Source organism: Peromyscus eremicus, chromosome 18, assembly GCF_949786415.1.
Source record: "Peromyscus eremicus chromosome 18, PerEre_H2_v1, whole genome shotgun sequence".
NCBI classification, from domain to species: Eukaryota; Metazoa; Chordata; class Mammalia; order Rodentia; family Cricetidae; genus Peromyscus; species Peromyscus eremicus.
In genome coordinates, this window is record NC_081434.1 from 16,719,079 (window position 1) to 16,740,664 (window position 21,586).

Sequence of the window (21,586 nt, forward strand, 5' to 3'; positions counted from 1 at the left end):
AAGGATACAAGAGTATCTGCTATATAACTCCATAACCAATGTATAGAGGGAGTCTCTGAGCATGTACAATCATGTGGCGAGTAATGTGGTTTGGGCAAACAAGAACCAGATATATTGTGCCCATCTGATTAGAAAGGGGCTGAAAACTTCCTGTCACCTAGTGATAACATAAGGTGGTAGCCATCATAAAGTGGCAACATAACACATTATGCATTTGTGGTAACACTGGTGTAAACAAGTCTACTGTGATACCAGTGGTAGAAAAATCACAACAATGTTTTCACACAACCCCGATAACAATATCAAACAGCTATGCTCCTGGGTCATGTGTGTGCTATACTAGACTTTTTATCATTTTTATAGGATGCACATCTTCTATGATGAAAACGTAGTTAACTGTAGAACAGCTCCATTCCAGGGGACCTTGTCCTCAGACACGACAGCTCCGTGTGTGTGGCTGCCCGGTAAGGCTTCCCTGTGGAACAAAGGCACAGGAGGAGGATGGAGATACTATGATGCAGACCCTGTGTGGACCTAAGCTCATTAACACTTTTGTGTCTTAGTCACTAACAAAAACATGTACAAAGTAAAAATGACTAAGAAATAATTTTAAAAAGAGAAACAGGCTTATAGAGTCGGTTTATAAGAAAAGAAGATGTTCTACAACTCCATAGTGTTTCTGTGTCATTAAGCTACGTGTTCATTACAAAGTTAAAAGCTTAAAAAAAATTAAAGCATTTATAAAGTAAATAAGGTAAAGTGAACTAAAGTAAGTTTATTACTGGTGGAAAGAACATTTTATGAATATAGTTTAGGCTAAGTATAGTGTATAAAATCTACAGCAGTGTACAGTAATGCCCCAGGCCTAACATTTAGTGACTACTGATTCACACATGAGTTACATAGATAGTGCCCTGCAGTATACCATTTTTATCTGTTACATTGCATTTTAATGAACACTTAATGCTTAATAGTATGTTGGGGGTGGTGTTCAACATATAACATTATACAGATCTACAACCCCAGGGAAAAAAAGGTTATATCACATTGTCAAGGCGCTTAGTAGGCCATCTATCCAATTTGTGGAACTGACGCTACAACACTCTCACAAAGATGAACTCCCTTAACCCTGTACTCCTCAGTTCTTCCCCTCATTAGGTGACACAGACACAACTACAATCTAATTCTAGTACGATAGCCTCACTCCTTATCCAAATCTCATTTAAATTGTTGACCAAAAAAACAACACAAGCATCACAATTAGAAAAATTTCTGTTCTAAATAAAAATATTTAGATATGAAGCAGATAGGATTTAACAAGTGGAGATGCAGTTTGAATAGAGTAATGCAATTTAATATTATAGATACAGGAGAGAGTGTTGCATGTGTCCGTGTGTCTGTGTGTGTGTCTGTGTGTGTGTGTGTCTGTGTGTGTGTGACTGTATGTGTCTCTATGTGTATGTGTCTATTTCTGGGTTCCTGTGTCTGTGTCTGTGTCTCTGTGTGTATCTATGTCTGTGTGTGTGTGTGTGCGTGCGCGTGTGTGTGTCTGTGTATGTGTCTGTGTATGTGTCTGTGTGTACGTCTGTGTGTGTGTCTGTGTGTGTATGTGTCTGTATCTGGGTTCTTGTGTCTGTGTCTGTGTCCGTGTGTCTGTATCTGTGTCTCTGTGTGTATCTATGTCTGTGTGTGTGTCTGTGTATGTGTCTATGTATGTCTGTGTATGTGTCTGTGTGTGTGTGTGTGTGTGTGTGTGTGTATGTGTCTGTATCTGGGTTCCTGTGTCTGTGTCTGTGTGTGTCTGTGTGCGTGTCTGTGTCCATGTGTCTATATCTGTGTCTCTATGTGTATCTATGTCTGTGTGTGTGTCTGCGTATGTGTGTGTCTGTATGTCTCTGTGTGCATGTGTCTGTGTCTGAGTGCCTCTGTGTGTGTATGTGTGTGTGTATACGTGTGTGTGTGTGTGTGTGTGTGCCTGTGTGTGAGAGTGTACATGCCTGTATGAGAAGAAGTCAGAAGAGGACATTGAGTGTCCAGCTCTATCTCTCTCCACCTTATTCTCTTTTGTCAGTGTCTCTCAATGAACTTGATGCCAGCAAGTCCACAGCGCTTGAGTTGTGCACACCCACACAGTCACTTCCATTTTTTTCACGTGAGTGATGGAAGCAGAACTCAGGTCTCCATGCTTGCGTGTCAAAAGCTCATTGCTTTCTTAGACTGTTGCAGGAACCTTGGGTTCATGCATCTGCTCTTCCTCACCCACCTTACAGGTATGCATATACATGATCGTCTGTTTACCCACAGCCACTGTACCACAGTCACCCTCAGCCCTTCAGAGGAAATGACATTTGGAGAGAATCAATCACTTAAGATACAAGAAGGTTAACAGAAAAAGAATGTTCAGTAGGAACCTAGCCCTGATGCCAAAAATGAAAGACAAGTTTTTAAATTCCCTAAAATTAATACCTTCAGAAGAATCACAAAGGCATTTTATCTAGTAGAGTATGGAAAAGGGGCAAAAGAAAATAAGAAAAACATTCAATGTGATGGTTCATTTCTGTAACCCCAGCACTAGGGAGAATGAGTCGAGAGGATTGTTGCAAGCTCAGGGTCAGCCTGGACTACATAATGAGATCCAGACTAGCCAGGGCTACAGAGTGAGAGCTCTATCTCAGATTTAAAAAAAAAGGAAGGAAGGAAGGAAGGAAGGAAGGAAGGAAGGAAGGAAGGAAGAGAAATTTTTTGAAAAAAGAAGAAAGATTTCTTGAGTGCTATAAGTGTATAACAAAAACAGGAAACGAGAGAACAGTTGAATAATGATGCTCAAATTCATGTGTACCACAAAGACCATAGCATGCCCTTATCTGAAAGAAAAGCATATTTGCCTATATAATTGGTAAAATTAAAATAGAGACACACTGGATTGGGGTAGGTTCTAATCTGCTGCTTGTGATCTTTACCAGAAGAGAAATAAAACCAGCTCAGAGAGCTTGTAAACAGAGATTAGGAAGGCACCTGGAGGGATGCATCCATGGTAAGAGGCAGCCCAGGCCTGCTGAGCAACCATCAGATGCCAGCAGTGAGTAGACTGCCCTTCAGACTCTCCAGAAGAAGCTAAGACTGCTGATTCCCAGATTGCTGACCCCACAACTGTAAGAGGGTATGTTCATGCTGTTTTAAGTCATTAGTTGTGTGGTGGTGTCTTTTTGTTGTTGTTGTTGTTGTTTTCTTTTTGGTTTTTTGAGACAGTGTTTCTCTGTGTAGTTTGGTGCCTGTCCTGGATCTCACTCTGTAGACCATGCTGGCCTCGAACTCATAGGGATCCGCCTGGCTCTGCCCTCCCGAGTGCTGGGTTTAAAGGCATGCGCCACTGTGCCCGGTGTGTGGTGGTTTCTTATGGCAGTCCTAGGAAATCACTGCAGTCAGTCTAGTATTAGAATACAAGTCTATGAAGAGGGATGGAAGCTTGGACAAACAATTTTGAAGAATGTTTGGGAGATGAAAAGGAGTAAAGCTTGCAGGATGCTAAAAGCTGATTGCATCACTCTTTTAAACCAAGGTGGGGAGGCAGGCCACTCTAGGCTATGGGAATAATGGTGTGCCTAAGTAGAAGATGAGAACACATTTCTTGTATTCACTGAAGAGAGAAACTATCCCTTGAATTAAGCTCTATTTTTATGGCAAAGTTGGAAACAATGGTGGTGAGTTTGAGAAGTCACAGCATTTGAAGAGCTATAGAATTCAGTGATTTTAGTTTGTAGCCAAAGAAAAGGAATAAAGGTTTCCAGGACAAGGAAGTGTGTGCATATACATTAGGAAAATTCCTTGGCCTTGGATCTGACATCACCATCTTCTTCTAGCTTTAACTCTAGGATGTTTTTTTGTTTGTTTGTTTTTATTTTCTTCCTTGACATCTTTGCTCCTTTCTGAACCTTTTTAAAGAAAACTTTTGTTTGAAGCACAATGTCTTGAGGAATATTCGAACCTACGAGTCATATACAATTCTGTTTCAAGTTTGTGACTTTGGATTCCACATGGATGACTACATTGGGTAGCCAGTTATGTGGCATAGAAATGCAAATTTTGATATTCTATTAGGGACTTAATTCAAAGTAGTAGCAACGTAAATCCTATATTTCCTAGAGAGAAGAGTGCTCATCCCTTCCTGTCTTATTTTAGTGTGAATTAAACCTATCAAAAAATTTAAGAGGTGCACAATATAATAGTCATAATATCTGAAATGGTTTTTGAAATTAAGTTGTTGATACAGAAATATGAAATGCAAAGAATCACAAGAAATAGTTCTAAATATGATAGTACTAAAGCCCAGGAAAGAATCATTACTATGAGCCAATATCCAAACCATAACCATTCAATCTACAGTTGGAAAGAAATATGAAGCCTCCCTTATTGTGCAAAAGAACAGTAGGAAAGAGATTTTTGACAGGAAGATACCAAGTTCAAGGTCAGGCCAGCCAAAGCTTATATAGAAAGACTAGAGGAATCAGGTAGGAAGAAGCCTCATTACCAACAGAGACCAGACTTTTGCAATAAAATTTTCCAGGACTTTTGAGCCAATCAATCTCAGCTCTGCCACTGGCTGAATCTTCTCTCCCTTAGAAATCTAGTTGTATTCATTTACCCACAGTACTTTGAACAGGTTCTCACCTTCCTCTCCTTCTGAAACTTTATTTAGGCTCTTCCCAGTATCTTAAAAAAAAAAAAAATCTGGACATATTCTCTTTCCCTTCTACCTCATTCTTCTTCAGAAAGATGTGACATTCCCAACATGACTGTGTTGATCTCCACAGTACTCTAGCTTACATCTACTGAAGATGCCATGATGTGTAAAACCACCAACCATCCTTCTGTTCTCTTTCAGTACACTACCAGCATGTTAAGGGCTGGGGATACGTCTTCACTATGCCACTTGAAAAAATGCCTGATACATAATAAAAATGTATAGGATGTTGTTCTAATTAATCTCTATTTAAGCATGAATGACCAATGGTCATTTTCCAGTCCAATAGTCATTCAAGTATCCAGAAGAAAATTCTCAAGGAGAGATAACCTCTTCAAAACCATTCCAAATGCAAGGAAATTTCCATAAGATTGACATTTGCTACCATATTACCTTCCAAAATGCCTCAAAAGCATTAATAATAATTATAGCAAGACAAATGATATTTTTAGACTGAGACCGGGATTTTTAACACAAATACCTTAGTTTATCTTTATTTTTTTATTTTATTTATTTATTTATTTATTTATTTATTTATTTATTTATTTATTTATTTTGGTTTTTCAGGACAGGGTTTCTCTGTGTAGTTTTGGTGCCTGTCCTGGATCTTGCTCTGTAGACCAGGCTGACCTCAAATTCACAGAGATCCGCCTGGCTCTGCCTCCCGAGTGCTGGGATTAAAGGCGTGCGCCACCACCGCCCGTAGTTTATCTTTACAGCAACCATTCAATAAGGTATTGTTACTTTCTCTCTAGCTCAGTGAACCAAAGGCAACCCAGAGAAGTAACTTCTAAAGATCACTCCTGAATCTAACGTGTTGTGAGAATGAAAATGCAGCAGACTGGGTCCAACCCTAAACACTCACCTCAAAACCAAGTGGGAAGCAGCCAGATGAGTTTCCATCTCTTTGACCCAAAGAAGATAAGCAGTTTCAAAGTGAGTGATTCCAGCTAAGATATCCTATCTTTACTATATCCCGTGTCCTCTGACCTTATACTGTCCTGTCTCTCTGTATCCCATGTCCTCTGACCTTGTGCTATCCTGTTTTTCTATATCCCATGTCCTCTGACCTTGTGCTATCCTGTCTTTCTATATCCCATGTCCTCTGACCTTGTGCTACCCTGTCTTTCTATATCCCATGTCCTCTGACCTTATGCTATCCTGTCTTTCTACATCCCATGCCCTCTGACCTCCCTGTTATCCAGTGTTACTTGATACGATACTCGCTACGAAGCATCCATGTTTTTTCACTGCTCTGCTGCCCTTCCCTTTGGCCATTTGCAAATGTCTGTGTATCTTCTGGGAGTTAATGAAGATAATGTCTTCCTTACACAGCAGCATACCTCCCTCCCTACTCTACGTATTTGCCTTATATCCCTATCTTCAATAAAGTGTGTGGTATGTAATGCATGATATTATAACTATTAATTTATAGATCTTTTTCTTCCTGCAAATATGTATCCTGAGGCCAAATGCCAAGTCTTAATTTGTTTTGAATTCTTATTGGGCAGCGTAGTCCTGGCCAACTGTTGAAGCAGTGGTCAGTTGATAGACATAAAGTTAAAAGCATTAAGATCATTGATTCTTGCTTTTCACTTGGTTCTTAGTTAAATGAGAATATCGTCATGTTTTACAATATATTTCATCAGTCAATTAATTCAGACCAAGGTAGACAAAACACAAAATGCTATCAACAAAGAAACCCATGATGAAGGAATATATGAAGATCCTTGTCAACTATGCTTAGTTCTACAAATCAATGTAAGACAGATGAATCAAAGATTCATTAAATCAATGATATCCAAAAAAATTTAAAGGAGCAGGTTGAAAAAAAAAACACTAAATTTAAAAACTATGAAAATCTGATAATATGTACATTGCAACTAACATGTGAGCAATATATTAAAAAAATTAGAAAATTAATTAAACCTAAGCCTGCTTTTACATCAAGACTAATCATTCTAATGTCTTTGAAGTCAATATATTAAATATTATGTCATTAATTTGTTTGAATTCTGTGTCTCTACATATCAAGGTACAATATATACAATTATGAGACTAGAGATGAATCATAAGCTCACCAATATTTATCGTTCATAGTATAAATACAACAGTTCAACTTTGCTGCATCTGTTGGTCACATGACAGGACGGTGATGGATTCATTCTGATCTCATCATACAATTCTAATAGGTATAGGACAAATCAAAGCCTACTGTTATTTCAGACTCAATTTTATAGACAAGAAAAGGTCACAGCTATATTCTGCCCATTTTCTACTTAATCTACCCAAAACAGTGGTTGTATTGCAATATTCTCACAGCTTTCGTAATTGCTCTGTCATTTCTCTCTGCAAGATGCCTGAATGATCGACAAGTTAAGAATAAGTTAAACCATAGTAACTGTGTTGTTATTTTTCCTTAAATGCTAATTTTACTAATCTTATCCAAAATTAATATAACAACATCAGTAAAAACACAAAGTTTATTCATCCTATGATCACTACTATGGCACCAATATAATTACTATACAATATTCTCTTTTAGTAAATAGCATTTTATAATAAATCCATAAATTCAAAACTACTAAAATAAACAATTCATATCTGAATTTCCATTGTATACTTAAAAACTCAGATATGATTTTTTATATACGTCCTGCAAAGCGCTCAACTACTCAATTATTTGACCAAAGGGTTTTTGCATGAACATAATTCATTATCATGTAGTCTTAAAATTAAACATATTATTTGAGTGTTGATAATCTTTAAAATGGTTTTATCTTAGTAAAAGAGTATTTTATATTTACTGAATATCTGAACATGTTTCAATTGAAATGTAATTACTTCATTTTCCTCTCCCTTGATTCCCTAAGTATTTTCCAATCTAGATAAAATATTTATATAAAATAAAAGAATAAGTGTGGCCAGTGTTGTTGGCTTTTTGTCCATAAGTCTTTTTCTAGAGAAGTAACTTAATGAGGGAGCACTTGCTACTCCTGAGACTAAATCACTAGGTAGCTATTGAAAAAGATTGTCTTGGGCCAGGCATGGTGGCATGTCCCTCAAATCCTGGTACTTTGGATGTAGAGACAGAATGATTAGGAGTTCAAGGTCATCTGCATAATGAATTCAACGACATAATGAATTCAAGACCAGCATGAGCTGTCTGGAAAAAAAAAAATCAAAGAACCCCGCCCCACCAGCAATAGACTGTTCCAGCTTTTGTTTCAGTTTTTAAAGATGTCAACAGTACAATGGTGTGGGTAAACAAGCAGAAAATCACCTTAACTGAGCCTTGTCTGTATAAACAAAATCTAAACATTTAGTTAGATGCATGAAGAATGTCAGCACTTTTTGATAGCACACAAACGTAGATCTTCACACACAAGAACATAAAGAATAATTGAGATGCCCCTGAGGTATCTTCATAGGATTTTCTGAACACATTGAGTTCTAAAGACTATCATATTGGAAGACTGTCCTTATCATGGTCAAGTTTCAGGAGAGCCCTGTTAACTACTGTAGCAGTCCTGAAGTAGTTTTAGCTTCCTATGATAAGTATCATTCTGCCCAGAGTCTTTCTGTTTTGATTCCTATAAAATGTATTCTCTCAGACACTGCCAAAATTATAGCATTGCTTTACAATCACACTATATGCCTTCAACTAACTGACCATTATAAAATAGTTCAGGGAAAAAATGCATTTTATTTACTGATCTCACAATAATGTCCAACTTCACAAGTGGATTTCCACCAGTCTTAAATACCTTTTACCTTCCCTAATCACCAGTTATCCCAGTATAAACACATCATCCTGGTTAACTACATTTGAAAAGACTACCCTCTACAAAATATGTTATCCATCACCCATAGGTTGAACCAGGATTGCATTAAAAAATCAAACACAATAAATCTTATAAGAGTTGAATAAGGAAAAATCTTTAGACACCAAGGAGTCAAGCTTTCAGACTGTGAGGATAAAAAGGAGGTTGGTGTGTCAGAAGGTTAATTCTGTAGCTTTAAAGGCAGTACAAAGATAGAATGTGGAACTGAAGAAGCCAGCCTGAAGAAGGCAGCCTGGAAAGATACATCGAAGTCTGATGGTCCCTACAGAAGTGGCAATTCCCTGATATTTGCTCAATAAACACAGATTGATCATTTTAGGCAGAGATTGACATTACTCTTTCTAAGATACTTGCTGCTTCTCGGTGACTAAGTGTGTGCATTCAATGGGAAGCACAGGCTAGACTAAGCAACCTCGTTTGAATGGAAAGAACACTGACCCAGAAGTCACATGATCTTAATTCTAGCCCCTCAATTATCACTAACTAGTCATGGCCAGAACATGTCAGTTTGTCTCTTCAAAAGGAGGAAGTTGGGGCAGATGACTGAATTTTCTTCCAAATCTAATCCTCATGAACACTGAAAGTCTATTGCATTTCTCAGTCATAAATCCTGTGGAAACAGTTTATATATGGGAGATGTGTGTGTATAAACATATATATTTATTTGGGATATATATATATATTACACACACACACACACACACACACACACACACACACACATATATATATATATATATATATATATATATATATATATATATATATATATATATATATATATATATAAACTATTTGGGATATATACATACATATATTGGGTATTTGGAATATATATACCAAACACGTAAAGTATTCTTGAAACTTAAAACCACATTCCTACAAATCTCCATCTCCTTTCCATATAAAATTACATAAACTTGTTTCTTGACAAAGTATTTCTCATCTTTTTCTAAATGTAAACACATATATACTGCAATAGACTATGTTCTCAAAAGAGAAATGCAGAGCCCTATATAATAAACATACATATCACTTTGAAAGTCCTGATAAATGAACGCATTAAATCTTAGCTTTCAAGTGCGCCAGACAGCAAACTATTCTCCACATTCACTCTGATAGTCTAGGTTATGAAGGAGATGAAAACTGGAAGGTTTTCAACAGTTTTATAAACATTTAAATGTGTTAGACACATCTCGAAAGCCTCACATGAATAAGACTCTCCCTGTTGTATAAAATATGGGAAAGAGAAAAGGATGGTGTCTTTGCCAAGGCACTTTTCAAATGGAAATAAAATTGAGATTATCTAATCAGTTACCCTTGTGGGTGGATGGATCTACACCTGCACTGAATCTGAGACCTAGGAAATGATGGAGCAGATCATCTTTATGGCTTTTATGACAGAGCCACAGCAAAATGATTTCCTGAGATCAATATGTGGTTAAGAGAAAGCTGTTTTCAATGGAAACAGGAAGCTAGGAGCTAACTGTTTCTATGGTAACCAGAACAGCAGCTACCCAACAGCTGTAAGGGGGGAGAAAAAAAAAGGGTAGAAAGTTACAAATGAAAAAAAATCAATTCTAGTTTACCTTATTGGTGTGACAGTTCTCGGAGTGCAATCAAAATGGGTACAGACATGCTGTTCCTACCCTGGATCTTTAGCAATAATTACCCTACAAACATCAAAACCTTAGAGATGAAAAGATGTTTTGGTACTATCTTAGTCCAATGCGTCATCCCCAGTTTTTATTTATTATTTGCTTACTGGAGTAAGGCAGAAGAAGATGAACTGAGCTCAACCCGTCTTGACAACAATTTAAGAGCAAGGTTCTTACAGCTCCTAATGCAGATTTTTCCCCCAGTTGTTTCCATATATATTCTCTACCTCAGTTTTCTTTTCCCCTCCAAGCGCACATTCTACTCACTCCCTGTGAAAATATTGACTGCACAGAATTAAAATTGCCACCCTTCAGCCTGTGAAACAAGCATCAAACCATGCTATTATATCACAAAAGACTGTCTGAACTGTTCTAAAAGAAAAGCCCTTAAAACTTCAAGCAGAATTGAATTATGGTTCTGTAATATATTCATGGTTATTGTTTAGAATATTTGCCACTCTATATTTCCTTCTGGAGAGCTGTATTTATCTTTAGTGCCTTTGCTGTTTCATTTAGACATATCTTAAAGGTTGCCATAATAAAAAGGATGTATGACTCAAAAGTTCAAAACATATAAAACTTGAAAAATACATTTACTTTATTTGTGGTGGTAAAAATATATTGTGGTGATTTAAATATCCAAATGGGAAAATTTGATCTGCATCTTCACATAAACCTGAACATTTCCTTATTTTTATTTGCTTCGCAAATAACCTCTTGACAAGGAAGAAACACTTTCTTGTCTCTCATTCAATTTTTAAACTTGAGTCTACAAATGAGCTGTTAAAAGTATACATGAAAATCATACTTAATCTGTCCAACTTCATTCATCTTTGGTACACCTGGTACCCAACAATGAAACAGCTCTCTTAGTGTGTGATCATATATGCTACCAAAAATGCAATGTAACCAATAAGTGGCTTGGTTCCTTTGCTGATATATTGAGACTTATGTACTCACTGGTCCTGTTTAATCATCACAGTGCATCAACTTAACTAGAACTGAATTTATTAATGAATTATATCATTAGTGTTCTAGAAAAGGTCAAAAGGTCCTTAGATTGAAAATGAAGACAATCAGACATCATAGCAAAATCTTCTCAAAGACATGAACTTGGATTTGCTTTGTTCTATACTTGTCCATGATTCAAAATTAATAGAGAAAAAAAATGAAGAAACTTAGCCACATTCTAATAGTTCACTTGTTTGGTACAAGTACAGCTTTCATTATACTGGGAAAAGGCTATAGGTTACTCTGAAATCAAAAAACCAAGATTGAAAGAACCCTCATATTAAAACTCCAAGACCATACTAACTGACCTATCCAAGTATGCCATTTTTGGTCCATTGACCATTAACTAATAAAGATTTTTAAAGACAAAGAGAAAGATGTTGAAGCTTTAAAAAAGACGTAGAAGTAGCAGCTAGATGATAAAAATCTTAATTATCATATTAAGCGGCGTAAATTTTATTCTGAAATTCATGGTACCAGTTAAAGATTTTTAACAATGGGAAATCATTGTGACAAAAATACACCCAAGATGAGTTGAAGATGAAGACCGCGGCACAGGCTAAAGTCTGGAGACATGAGTTGTCATAGTAATTTAAATGATAGATAGAAGAGACTCTAAAGTCAAATGGTCACTGGGATGAAAAATATGTAACATTATTGGTATTATAAAACAGCTAGAATATAGTTTTTACAATCAAACAATTGGAGAAAGGCTACCTTTTTTTGCAAAACACAATAATTAGCTTTTTGAGAACAAAGGACAGTATCTTCCACATGCCTTCCCTTTATTTTATGTAGATTTTGGTGTAGAGTAATTAAATAATAAATACAACCTGGAGAAACAAGATTTCTAAAAGAAATTCACATCTGGCTACCATCATTTGTGAGTGAGCTATATTATGACCATTAGAAAAAAAATGCTCTTTGAACATAGCTATGAAAAGTGAAAAATCTACATAGTAATTAAAGACAGGCATAAGTCATCAAAAAGGGGTCACACTCTCAAACAGAAGTGAAGTCAGTCACCTCACTGCACCCACAAAGTAAAAATGGAAAGAACACAGGTCAACATAATCCCCACCTCAGCACTTTAGAATCGAAACACATTCTTTGATATGTTTTCTAAGCCTGGAAATTTATACTTAGAATAATAGTAACTCAAAAAAAAATCTAGAAGCTCTACCAAGAAATTTCTGCCTACTATATCCTCTTATTGCACTGGATCTTGAATAAAAACTCATGCTCTAAACCATAGAAGTTGAGTTGGAAGTATAGACTACATAACACTTTCACAAATGCATCCCTCCCTGCTCATCACTATGTGTAAATATTGCCAATAGAGCCATCTCTCTCTCTTTCCTGAACAGTTTTCCACAAAAGAGTTCCATGACAACTTAAATTGGAATTTTTTATAAATTTCTTATCAAGTAAAAGAACTCATACGTATGGCAGAAAAACTTATTGACCAAAATCTCTCAAATATCTATTTATATCATAAATTAAAATTCTAGATAAAAAAGGACATGCCAGCCAACAGGAGGCAAAATTGCAGTGTCATAAAAGTCAATTACCATTTCCTATAACTAGTGTTTTAGTGTGATAGTGTACGTCATAAAAGTAAAAATAAATCACACCTATTTTAAAATTGTAGCAATCTCCTTGATATTAGAAAATCATAAAGCAAATAAAGGAACGAGTACGAAAATTGAAAAAGAAGTTCAGTTAAAATTGTTCATCTACATATTTTAATAAAAAATATGAGCTAATGGAAAGGTAGAAAGTTTATAAAAAGACTGTATTAGGAAGGAGAGTTGTGATGATCAGAGCAGAGCTGATGGAATTCACTTGATAATTGATTTATGTTTCCTAGAATCACACCACTTGAGCACAGTTTTACCCTGGTGCCTCCTCAGTAGTATTCTACATGAAGAAATAGTCTGATATCATTATTTCAGGCCATCCTTGGAGCTCAAATATTAACTCACTTACTAATTCATCAGTGCCTTCTGATCTAGACAACCCTTAGTGATTTGAAAAGGTGCTTCCCTGAACTCAAAGTCCGCAAAAAAAAAAAAAAAAGCAACATACGGGACACTGACTGGATAATTACAAACAGAAAGTTCCAACAGGGTTTGTGAAAGAAGTGAAGATCATCACATGTTTTTATCCCTTTGTTGACGGGTGCCATGTCAAATTTCTGCCAGCCAAAGTCCTAGAATGTAGGTATTTTGACATGTCATAAATGACCTTTCCAAGTGGCAACCATAATTAATATCTTAGGCAGCACTGGATCACAAGAGCAATAGGATATACAGGGACGCCACAGTCTAGTCAGTTATGATCAAGGTTTTTTGTGGAAAGGGGCTAGAAGTATGTCATGACACCACTAGAATGATTGTGGTTCAGCTAACAATTTGACGTATGACCTTGGCCATTTCTTAACATCTGAGCCTTTATTTTCCTCATCTCATTTAGAAAGGAGAAGGTGACTTCTCCTTGCTAGGTGACTTCTAAAACAGATCTCAGGCCAGGCTGGTGACTGTCAGCTGATTTTGTTTTCACCTGCTCCTGACCTTGTACTAATCGCTTGATTCTTTCTTCATCTAAAACAGATACAAGTTAAATCTTCCATATAATTACAACAAAATCTAAGTATGATTCACAGTGACTCCCAAGTCAATGAACTACCCTTTGGCTAATAATCAATAGAATCAAATTTCATAGTAAGGATAAAAGTCGGTCACCTCATAAAAAGTTTAGTTATAGGACCTGGCTTACAATAAAATACAAAACAAAAAGATAAAATACAAAGCTGAAGATATCATGCTAAGTTATCAGGAAGAAAAATAGTAAAACATCTGTTCGTTTTATTGTATACAGACTGAAGAAAACGGTCATCTGATGAGCCTGAAAACAAAATCAAGTTATCTCTTTCTCTACCCAGGGGAAAGAGCACAGTGGCATTCAGCTGAAAACCAAAAAAATACAAAGTAATGTTCACGAGCCTGTGATTTTATTGATATCAATAAGTACTTTTTTTTTTTTCCAAGACAGGGATTCTCTATGTAGTCTGACTGTCCTGGAACTAGCTCTTGTAGACCAGGCTGGCCTCGAACTCATGGATCTGCCTGCCTCTGCCTCCCAAGTACTGGGATTGAAGACATACAGCACCTTGTCCATCTATCAATAATCACCTCTAAAATGCAAACTCTTTTTGCAATCATGGAATACTTTTAAAAGCAAAATTTTAGGATTATCATTAGTAATTCCATGTTTGAATATAGGAATGTAGGGTCATGCTAAAATTTATGCATGGTTTCAAAGGCCAGGCCCTAGGATCATCACTATTTTACTTTGTCTCTTTGTGTTCTACTCCTGCCTGAAAACCAAACAGATGTGCACACTTCTGAGATGGTGTCAGAAGCATATCTCCCTGGAAGTTAGTGGGCAGATAGCAGTATAATAGCTAAGATGCAAAGATTTCTTCGAAGAAAACTGGTCAAGAGGATGGAGCCAAACTTAGGGAGGGATAATTACCATCCTGCAGGGCTGAGGGTCTTTTCTGGGTAGCAAAAACAAGACATATGCAGTTGCAAAGACTTACTAAATTCAGCGTCTGTCCTCGTGTATAATTAAGACCAATTCAGATACTGTATTATTTTTTTTTTTATTTCTCCTATTTCCTTTAAACTGGAGACACCATCATTAGTAATATCCCTAGTCCCTTCATGGAATTCTGAGAAGCTAGCTAGGAAAGGCGTGGAGTTAATGTAATCACTCACTTAAATTAGAAACCAAAAAGAAACATTGAGGCTACGATTATAATGTTAAAAAGTCAGGGAAAGTTTTCAACAGTCAGAGTCACTGGGTTACAGAGAACAGAAGACAGGTCAACGAGGTGACTGATTCACAATCAACCTGAAAAAAATACTAATACACCTAAAAAGAAAGACACCCATCCAGAGTGCAGGCAGGAACATTAGGAACAGCAACAACATAGTCTTCTCCCTTGGGAAGAGACAGGGACAGAAGTATTCTCCTCACAAGATGATCCTCCCTACACACCCTACCTCCACCCAGTCCCATAGATGCAGATTCCATTTTCCCTTTCTCTGTCCTCATATTAGACCGTTCTTGTAGCTACTGCCCTGGTGAGTCAGATCTGAGAGTCAGGCCTCGTTGAAAATGTCACATCAGGATGGACAGCAGGCTCCGAAACACATCCTAGCTAAAGGAAAAAGTTGGAACAAAAAAAAAAAGTTAAGGCAAAAACTAAGGTGAATATAGCAAAGGCATTAGGACACAGCCCAGGACTCTTACATGGGTCGCACCTGCTAAAGTAAATCTGTTTGATTGGGAGGTCAGTAGAGTGACGGTCAGGGAGGATGGAAAGATGAGGCAAGGGTCTCTGGGCTTTCCCTACCCTACATGAAGACCCTCGAAAACCATCTCTAGAGAGCTCCCCTCTTCCTCTTCATCTCAGGGGCTGTTGGAGGAAAGAACCAAAGTTTGGAGGAGAGTTGGAAGAGTTGCAGCCACAGGGAATGGTGGAAGATTCGGGTGTCTTACCCTGGCGGCTCTGGATGAGTAGGGGTCCTCAAAGAGGGCCCACATGCGGGGCTGCAGCCTCCTCCAGCGGCCAGACTTGCCCTCGGGTCCTCCAAGTCCTGCAGCATCCTCAATGCCCAGCCGCTTGGCCGCTAGGTCCTCGTCGTCCCCAGGGTCGCCCCCGATGAGGTCGGGCGTCTCGAAGATGTCCAGTGCCTCCTCCGCGTCACGGTGCTGCCTGTAGGTCATCCAGCAGCAGGGCTCCACGTCGGTCTCGTCGATGCCCCAGAAGGCCAGCTCCTCCTCGAAGAGCGGCCCGCACACGTCGGCGGGGCAGTGCAGCTTGCCCGTGCGGTAGTAGTTGAGCACATAGGCGAAGACCCCGGGGTGGCGATCGAAGAAGAACTCGCGGCCTCCCCCAGGGTGGTGGTCGCCGCCGCCGCCGCCGCCGCCGCCGTTGCCACCGTGGGAACTGCAGTTGCCCGCGCCGCCCTCGAAGCAGCTGCTGGGGACGGGGGACAAGGGAGGCGGTCGCGGCGGCGGTGAGAGCGGAGGGGGCAGCGGCTGCAGCTTGTCACCCGCCGCGGTCAGGCAGTCGCCCTGAGGTTCAGAGGAGGCGAGGAGGGCCAGGCGGGTTCCGGGAAGGGTCTTGAGAGTGCTGCGGTAGGTTTCGTGCCGGGTGCCCCCGACATTGAGGATCACCCTCTCGTTGTTCTGGATCTTGCCCATCGCTGTGGCTCAGACATGACTAGGAGGCGAACAGGGCACCGAGTTAAAGCTCTCCCGTGGGTCAGAGACTCACCATGACCCACCCCACCCCACCCCCCCCCTTACCCTCACCTCAAGCCCAGAGTGCCAAGATGACTAGCTGGCGAGTGGGAAGGACCCTCCCAGGAGGAGCTTGGTGTCCAGTCCTGTCCCCGCCTCTTGCATCATGCCTGGCCCAGGTTCCCACAGAATCAAGAACAGTTGAGTTTTCCTTGACCTTCCAGGAAACCTTTTCTCTTGCGGCACACAGTCCACCCTTGGCTCTGACCTCCCCTTCCTTTTACCCCCTCCTCCTTGTTTCTCCTCTGTCCCTGACAAACCCAACCTGCTTTAAGTCCCCAAGCCCCCCCTCTTTCCTGCCCCTAACCCTCCACTGCTCACTCTCCAGCCCGTTTTTTCCACCCCCTCTTTGCCCCAGGACCTCCCTCTCTTTAGACGGACCCCCTTCCCCACTCTCCCACATCTCTTTCAAGCCCTCCCCTGGTTTTAGTGTGACTCCCCATCAGGGAGTTACACGTTGGCTAAGGCAACTTAGCAGTGTTGAGCGCGGGGGGCAGGGGGGCCCTCGGGGGCCCCCAGCTGTCTGCGTACCCTTGGCCAAGCCTGGACTCTGATCTCCAGCACTAGGGGACGTACCCTTTGCCCCCCACCCACCCACCCACCCTCCGCTCCGGTCTCGGTTCACTGCCCTCCCTCACCTACCAAGCAGAAAACTGAAGACGGAAATCAGAACAGCCACAACAACACACGTCCCTGCTGCTTCGCTGCCTTTCACCAAGGAGACTTCTGACTAATTTCCTCCTCCAATTTCCTCTTCACATTTACTGTTATCGTTGTTGCTAATGTTATTATTACTTGGGGGAAGGAAACGGACTTAACTAGGATCCATCTTTGAGGACAAAAGTGAGCAATCTATCCCACCCACCCCTCCCCCTCCCCCCATTCCCAAGAAAAACAAACATCTGGAGGTGGAGAGTCGAGTCTGGGGGTTGCTTTCGAGGAGGGGTGAGGCCCAGGAGAAGCCCGCAGGAGGCACACCCCCCTGGGTCCCTGCGCTGGAAGCCCGGCTGTATCCAGTCTCTCCCTAGGGCTTCGCTCCACATTCTTACAGCCAGGCAGGGGGATGCCCGCCTGCACCACCCTTCCTTTCTCCCCCTCCTCGTCCCCGGATACCTTAAGGAGGCAGGGAGAAAAGTGGATCTGCTTGGGTCTCCGAGTAGACGAGGTTTTCCCCTGAAGCCCGACGGAGTCTCTGCGGCCAGCTGAGCCGCCCTTCTCAAAGGAGAAACTACTTGTTGGCGTTTTCGGGGTTCAGGTGGTTGAGCCGCTTTCTCTGGGGGCTGAGGTCGGGGAGAGAGTCCCCGCCCGCCGCCCGCTGCGCTCCCCGCCTTCACGCTGCTGAGATCTGCGGGCTCTCCCATAGCCACCCTCCGCGCCCAGAGTCCCCATCGCGCGGGGCTGGGCGAACCATGGATGGAGCTCGGGGCGGGTCCAGCTGGCGCAGCCCGACCCCGCAGCAGCACGCAGACCTTCAGCCCGGCTGGCTGTTGCCCTGGAGAGGAGGGTGACCCCGGAGGACGGGGCTAGGGGGTGGGGAGAAGAGGGGCTCACCCAGTTGAAAGTGAAGGCGCCCAGCTTAGATGTGGATCCACAGATTTGGTCCTCCTCCCCCCCCCCCAACCCCCGCCCGAAAACGGCTTCTGTTAGAGCTGTTCCTTCAGCACCGCTCGCCTGAGCACACAGCTACAGAGTGGGTGGGTGGGTCTGGGGAAATCGAGGATGAACAGCTCCATCCTCGCCCTCTCTGGAGCTTCTGCTGGCACACTTGAGGCACCTGTCTTCATGCTCCGTCACTCCACTGCCCCACCCCTCCCAACAAGTGAGAGAATCTAAATCCAATTGCATCTTTTCCTTAATGACAGCTGGCAGGAGGGGACTGCTTACAGGTGACAGGGGATCTTGTTTCCTGTGTCTTCTACAAGGCTCCACTTTCTCTCTTCACTCAAATGTAGGTCTCCAGGCACCACATCACGGTTATATAAACCGAAACAAGTTTTAAAAGTTGATCCCAGGAACATAATGCTCCAAAAAGTACAACTTCAGCTGCCTTTGTCTGAAATAACCAAGCAACAAATCGAGGCTCTCATCAGCCAAGTCCTGCTAAACTCAACTATCTGTTGGGCCTTGTTTACATTGCGAGTGCTGATACAACTAAGCATTATAAACTGCAGGGCTTAGCCAGAAGAAAAGTAATGCCCCACAGTCCCAGAATTCAGGATGGGTCCTTCTGTAGGCCCTGAGGATAGAGTGTGTACAGCTCTCATCAGCTTGAAGGTGCTTGTCTTCTCCCTTCCTATCCTCACATCACTCTCTTCCTGTGGGCATGTTATCTCTCTATCCAAATTCTCCCTTTTTCCTGAAGACATCACCCCATGCTAATGGCCTCATTTTGACCTGATCACCTCTAGAAAGACGCGGTCTCCAAATAACATCACACTCTAAGTAGCGGACATTAGGACTCTAATAGATCGTCTTGGAGGACAGCATGATGCAACTCAAACTAGTCACATCACCAAAATGTTCTCTGTGTGTATTTGTGTGTACATGATGCAGAGGACGTAGGTGGAATGGAGGAGGAGCCTGAATCTAAGAAGAGTACCATTCTACAATTCATTTAACATTGTTAGGATGAATATCCGACAAGGAAGTACCAGGATGTAAGTGGAAGAAGGCATCTTTGAAGAACAAACATTGCTATCAATGCTATTATTTTGTGACAAAATTAACTTCAGTTGTCAACTTGGCATGCCTGGGTTGTCATAAGTCTCTTCCTGTCTCTTTAACATCATACATTCAATATAGAAAAAGATGTAATCTTAAATGTAAATTAACATTAGCAATAATAGCAACCCAAGCATTTCTAGTAAGAGATATTTACTGAGAGCATAATAACTTGCATAAATTCCATCTTTTACTTTTAATAAAAGAAGTATTGATATTCTATACTCATTAGTATGACTATAGAAAGACAAGTTATATATTGGTGACAGGAATCACTGATGAAAGACTTCAGTTTCATAATGTTAGTTGTATTCTAGGGAAATATTTGAGAGGACCAAAAACAAAAGGAGAGTGAGGAAAAGAATTTGCAGGGAGGGAAATGGAGATGTAAACTCCAGCACACCGACCAAGTCTAAGTTTATATGAGCTCTCCAGGAGTGATCACAAGAGGAAGAAGTCAGAATTTTCTTAGGATACGTGTATGTAAAGTTAGAGAATGTGGCAGAGAAATCTGACAACAAACTTTGGGGACACGAAGGATGGGAGGCATGTGTCGAGAAAGAACTGGAACACAAGCAATGGAGGAAAGGCTGTATTTGTTACCTTCTCAGTAGAAGAGCATCCCAATACAAACATCCTGGGTTTGTTATATAAGGGAAAGGAGAACAGAAAACCCCTCCAGCCAGCTCTCTCCACTGATCTTGCTGTAAATTTCAGATAAAAGTGAAAAGACAGCAAAGCATTAAAAGATGATGAGCAAAACTGAGGAGAAAAAAAAATTAAAAAAAAAAAAACCCAGAAGCTCCAGTTTTCTTTCTGACTGATGTGGAGCAAAGGTTTCAAAGGCTATATGGACAGCACTGCTCACAGGGAAGCAACGGAAATGGGGCTCCCTTTGTGTTCTGCACTCAGCATCAGAAAAAGCTACAGAAAGTAAGCATTACATCATCATCATCGCCAGAACTCCGGATCTCAGGAAAATATGTGCTGAGCCTGGTATGCTGGTTCATGCCTCTGATGCCAGCACCCAAGAGACAGAGAACAGTGACAATTTCATGTTCAAGGCTCCAGCCTGACTCCACAGTGAGACCTATATTGATCTGGGCTAGAAAATGAGATCCTGTCCAAAAAGAAGTGAAAACATTATGACTCAGAATGACATACTTGTAAAAGTTTAATATTTAAGCAAAAAAAAATCTTTTAAAGTCCAACAATTTTTTAAATGCTCATCTTTGCAATGTAACATATTCATAAAGAGCTCCACTCCAGTGGATGAAAAATAACCACATTTCCCATCAGATGCCTCTTGCGCAGGGCCCCCAAACTACTCAGCTACTGCAGTCTGCATGAATACAGAGAAAATAAAGCTCTTGAAGCCTGATAATAGATGTGCACTTTAAAAAATAATTTTCTGTTAAAACACTTGTTTTTAGTCATCTTTTAATGACCTGTTTTGTTAACGTAGTCCATTCTATGCTACCTTAACAGGGAATCACAGAGTAATTTGCAATGCATAGAAACTGGTTATTGTTTTGCTTTGTTTTGTCTTTTTGCAAGTCAGGAGTCTAAGAAGTCCAGAAGGAGGTTTCTAGACTGCCTTGTGGACCTTTTTACTGTGTTCCCACACAGAAGTAGAGCAGAAGGGAGAGAGAACTCACTTCCCATCAGTCCTTCTATAACAGCATGATTCCATGCTTATTACCTAAACACATCCAAAAAGACCTCACCTTCCAACACTGTGGGATCAAATTTTTCAATATACTTTGGGAACACAGAATCAGGCCATGAACATTTATGCAATGCATTTCCATTCCTACCTAAACTAGTCATTTATGTGGATTATGATGAGATAGACTTCAGTAAGATAAATTCATGATTTTAGGATGTGGCAGTTTCATCTGTATGTACTACATGCCACAGCTTTTCTTGGGGACCGGGGATCTGCATAAATATCCATCACAGCAAAGATATTTAGTCAATTTTAACTTACTACTTACTTAAAAAATTAATGTGCAAGTGTTCTGAGGAAAGGCATTTTAGATTGAAGGAAGAGAAAAAATGTCGTGTATATAGGATGGTGTTCACTGATAAGCATTTAAAAAGAGTTGAAAGTAGCTTCTTTTGATAGAAAATTCTGTATCACTGTCTTCTACACCAGCAATTCACTTAAAATAGATGAAAGTGGACTGTGGAGAACTCTCAGTCCTTAAAGGGCTTGCCACCCAAGCATGAGA

The 21,586-nt window shown here is 40.4% G+C and overlaps 1 protein-coding gene across 9 annotated transcripts in view; it reads right to left on the reverse strand.

Moving 5' to 3' along the window:
- Positions 1-16,532, reverse strand: part of Kcnc2 (potassium voltage-gated channel subfamily C member 2) — a 194,129-nt gene extending 177,597 nt beyond the window's left edge. For all 9 annotated transcript variants that reach the window (XM_059245335.1, XM_059245337.1, XM_059245333.1 and 6 more), the window contains exon 1: positions 15,825-16,532. In XM_059245335.1, the coding sequence (XP_059101318.1) occupies positions 15,825-16,532 (708 nt within the window). The remainder of the gene's footprint in view (positions 1-15,824) is intronic.
- Positions 16,533-21,586: the final 5,054 nt, after the last annotated feature.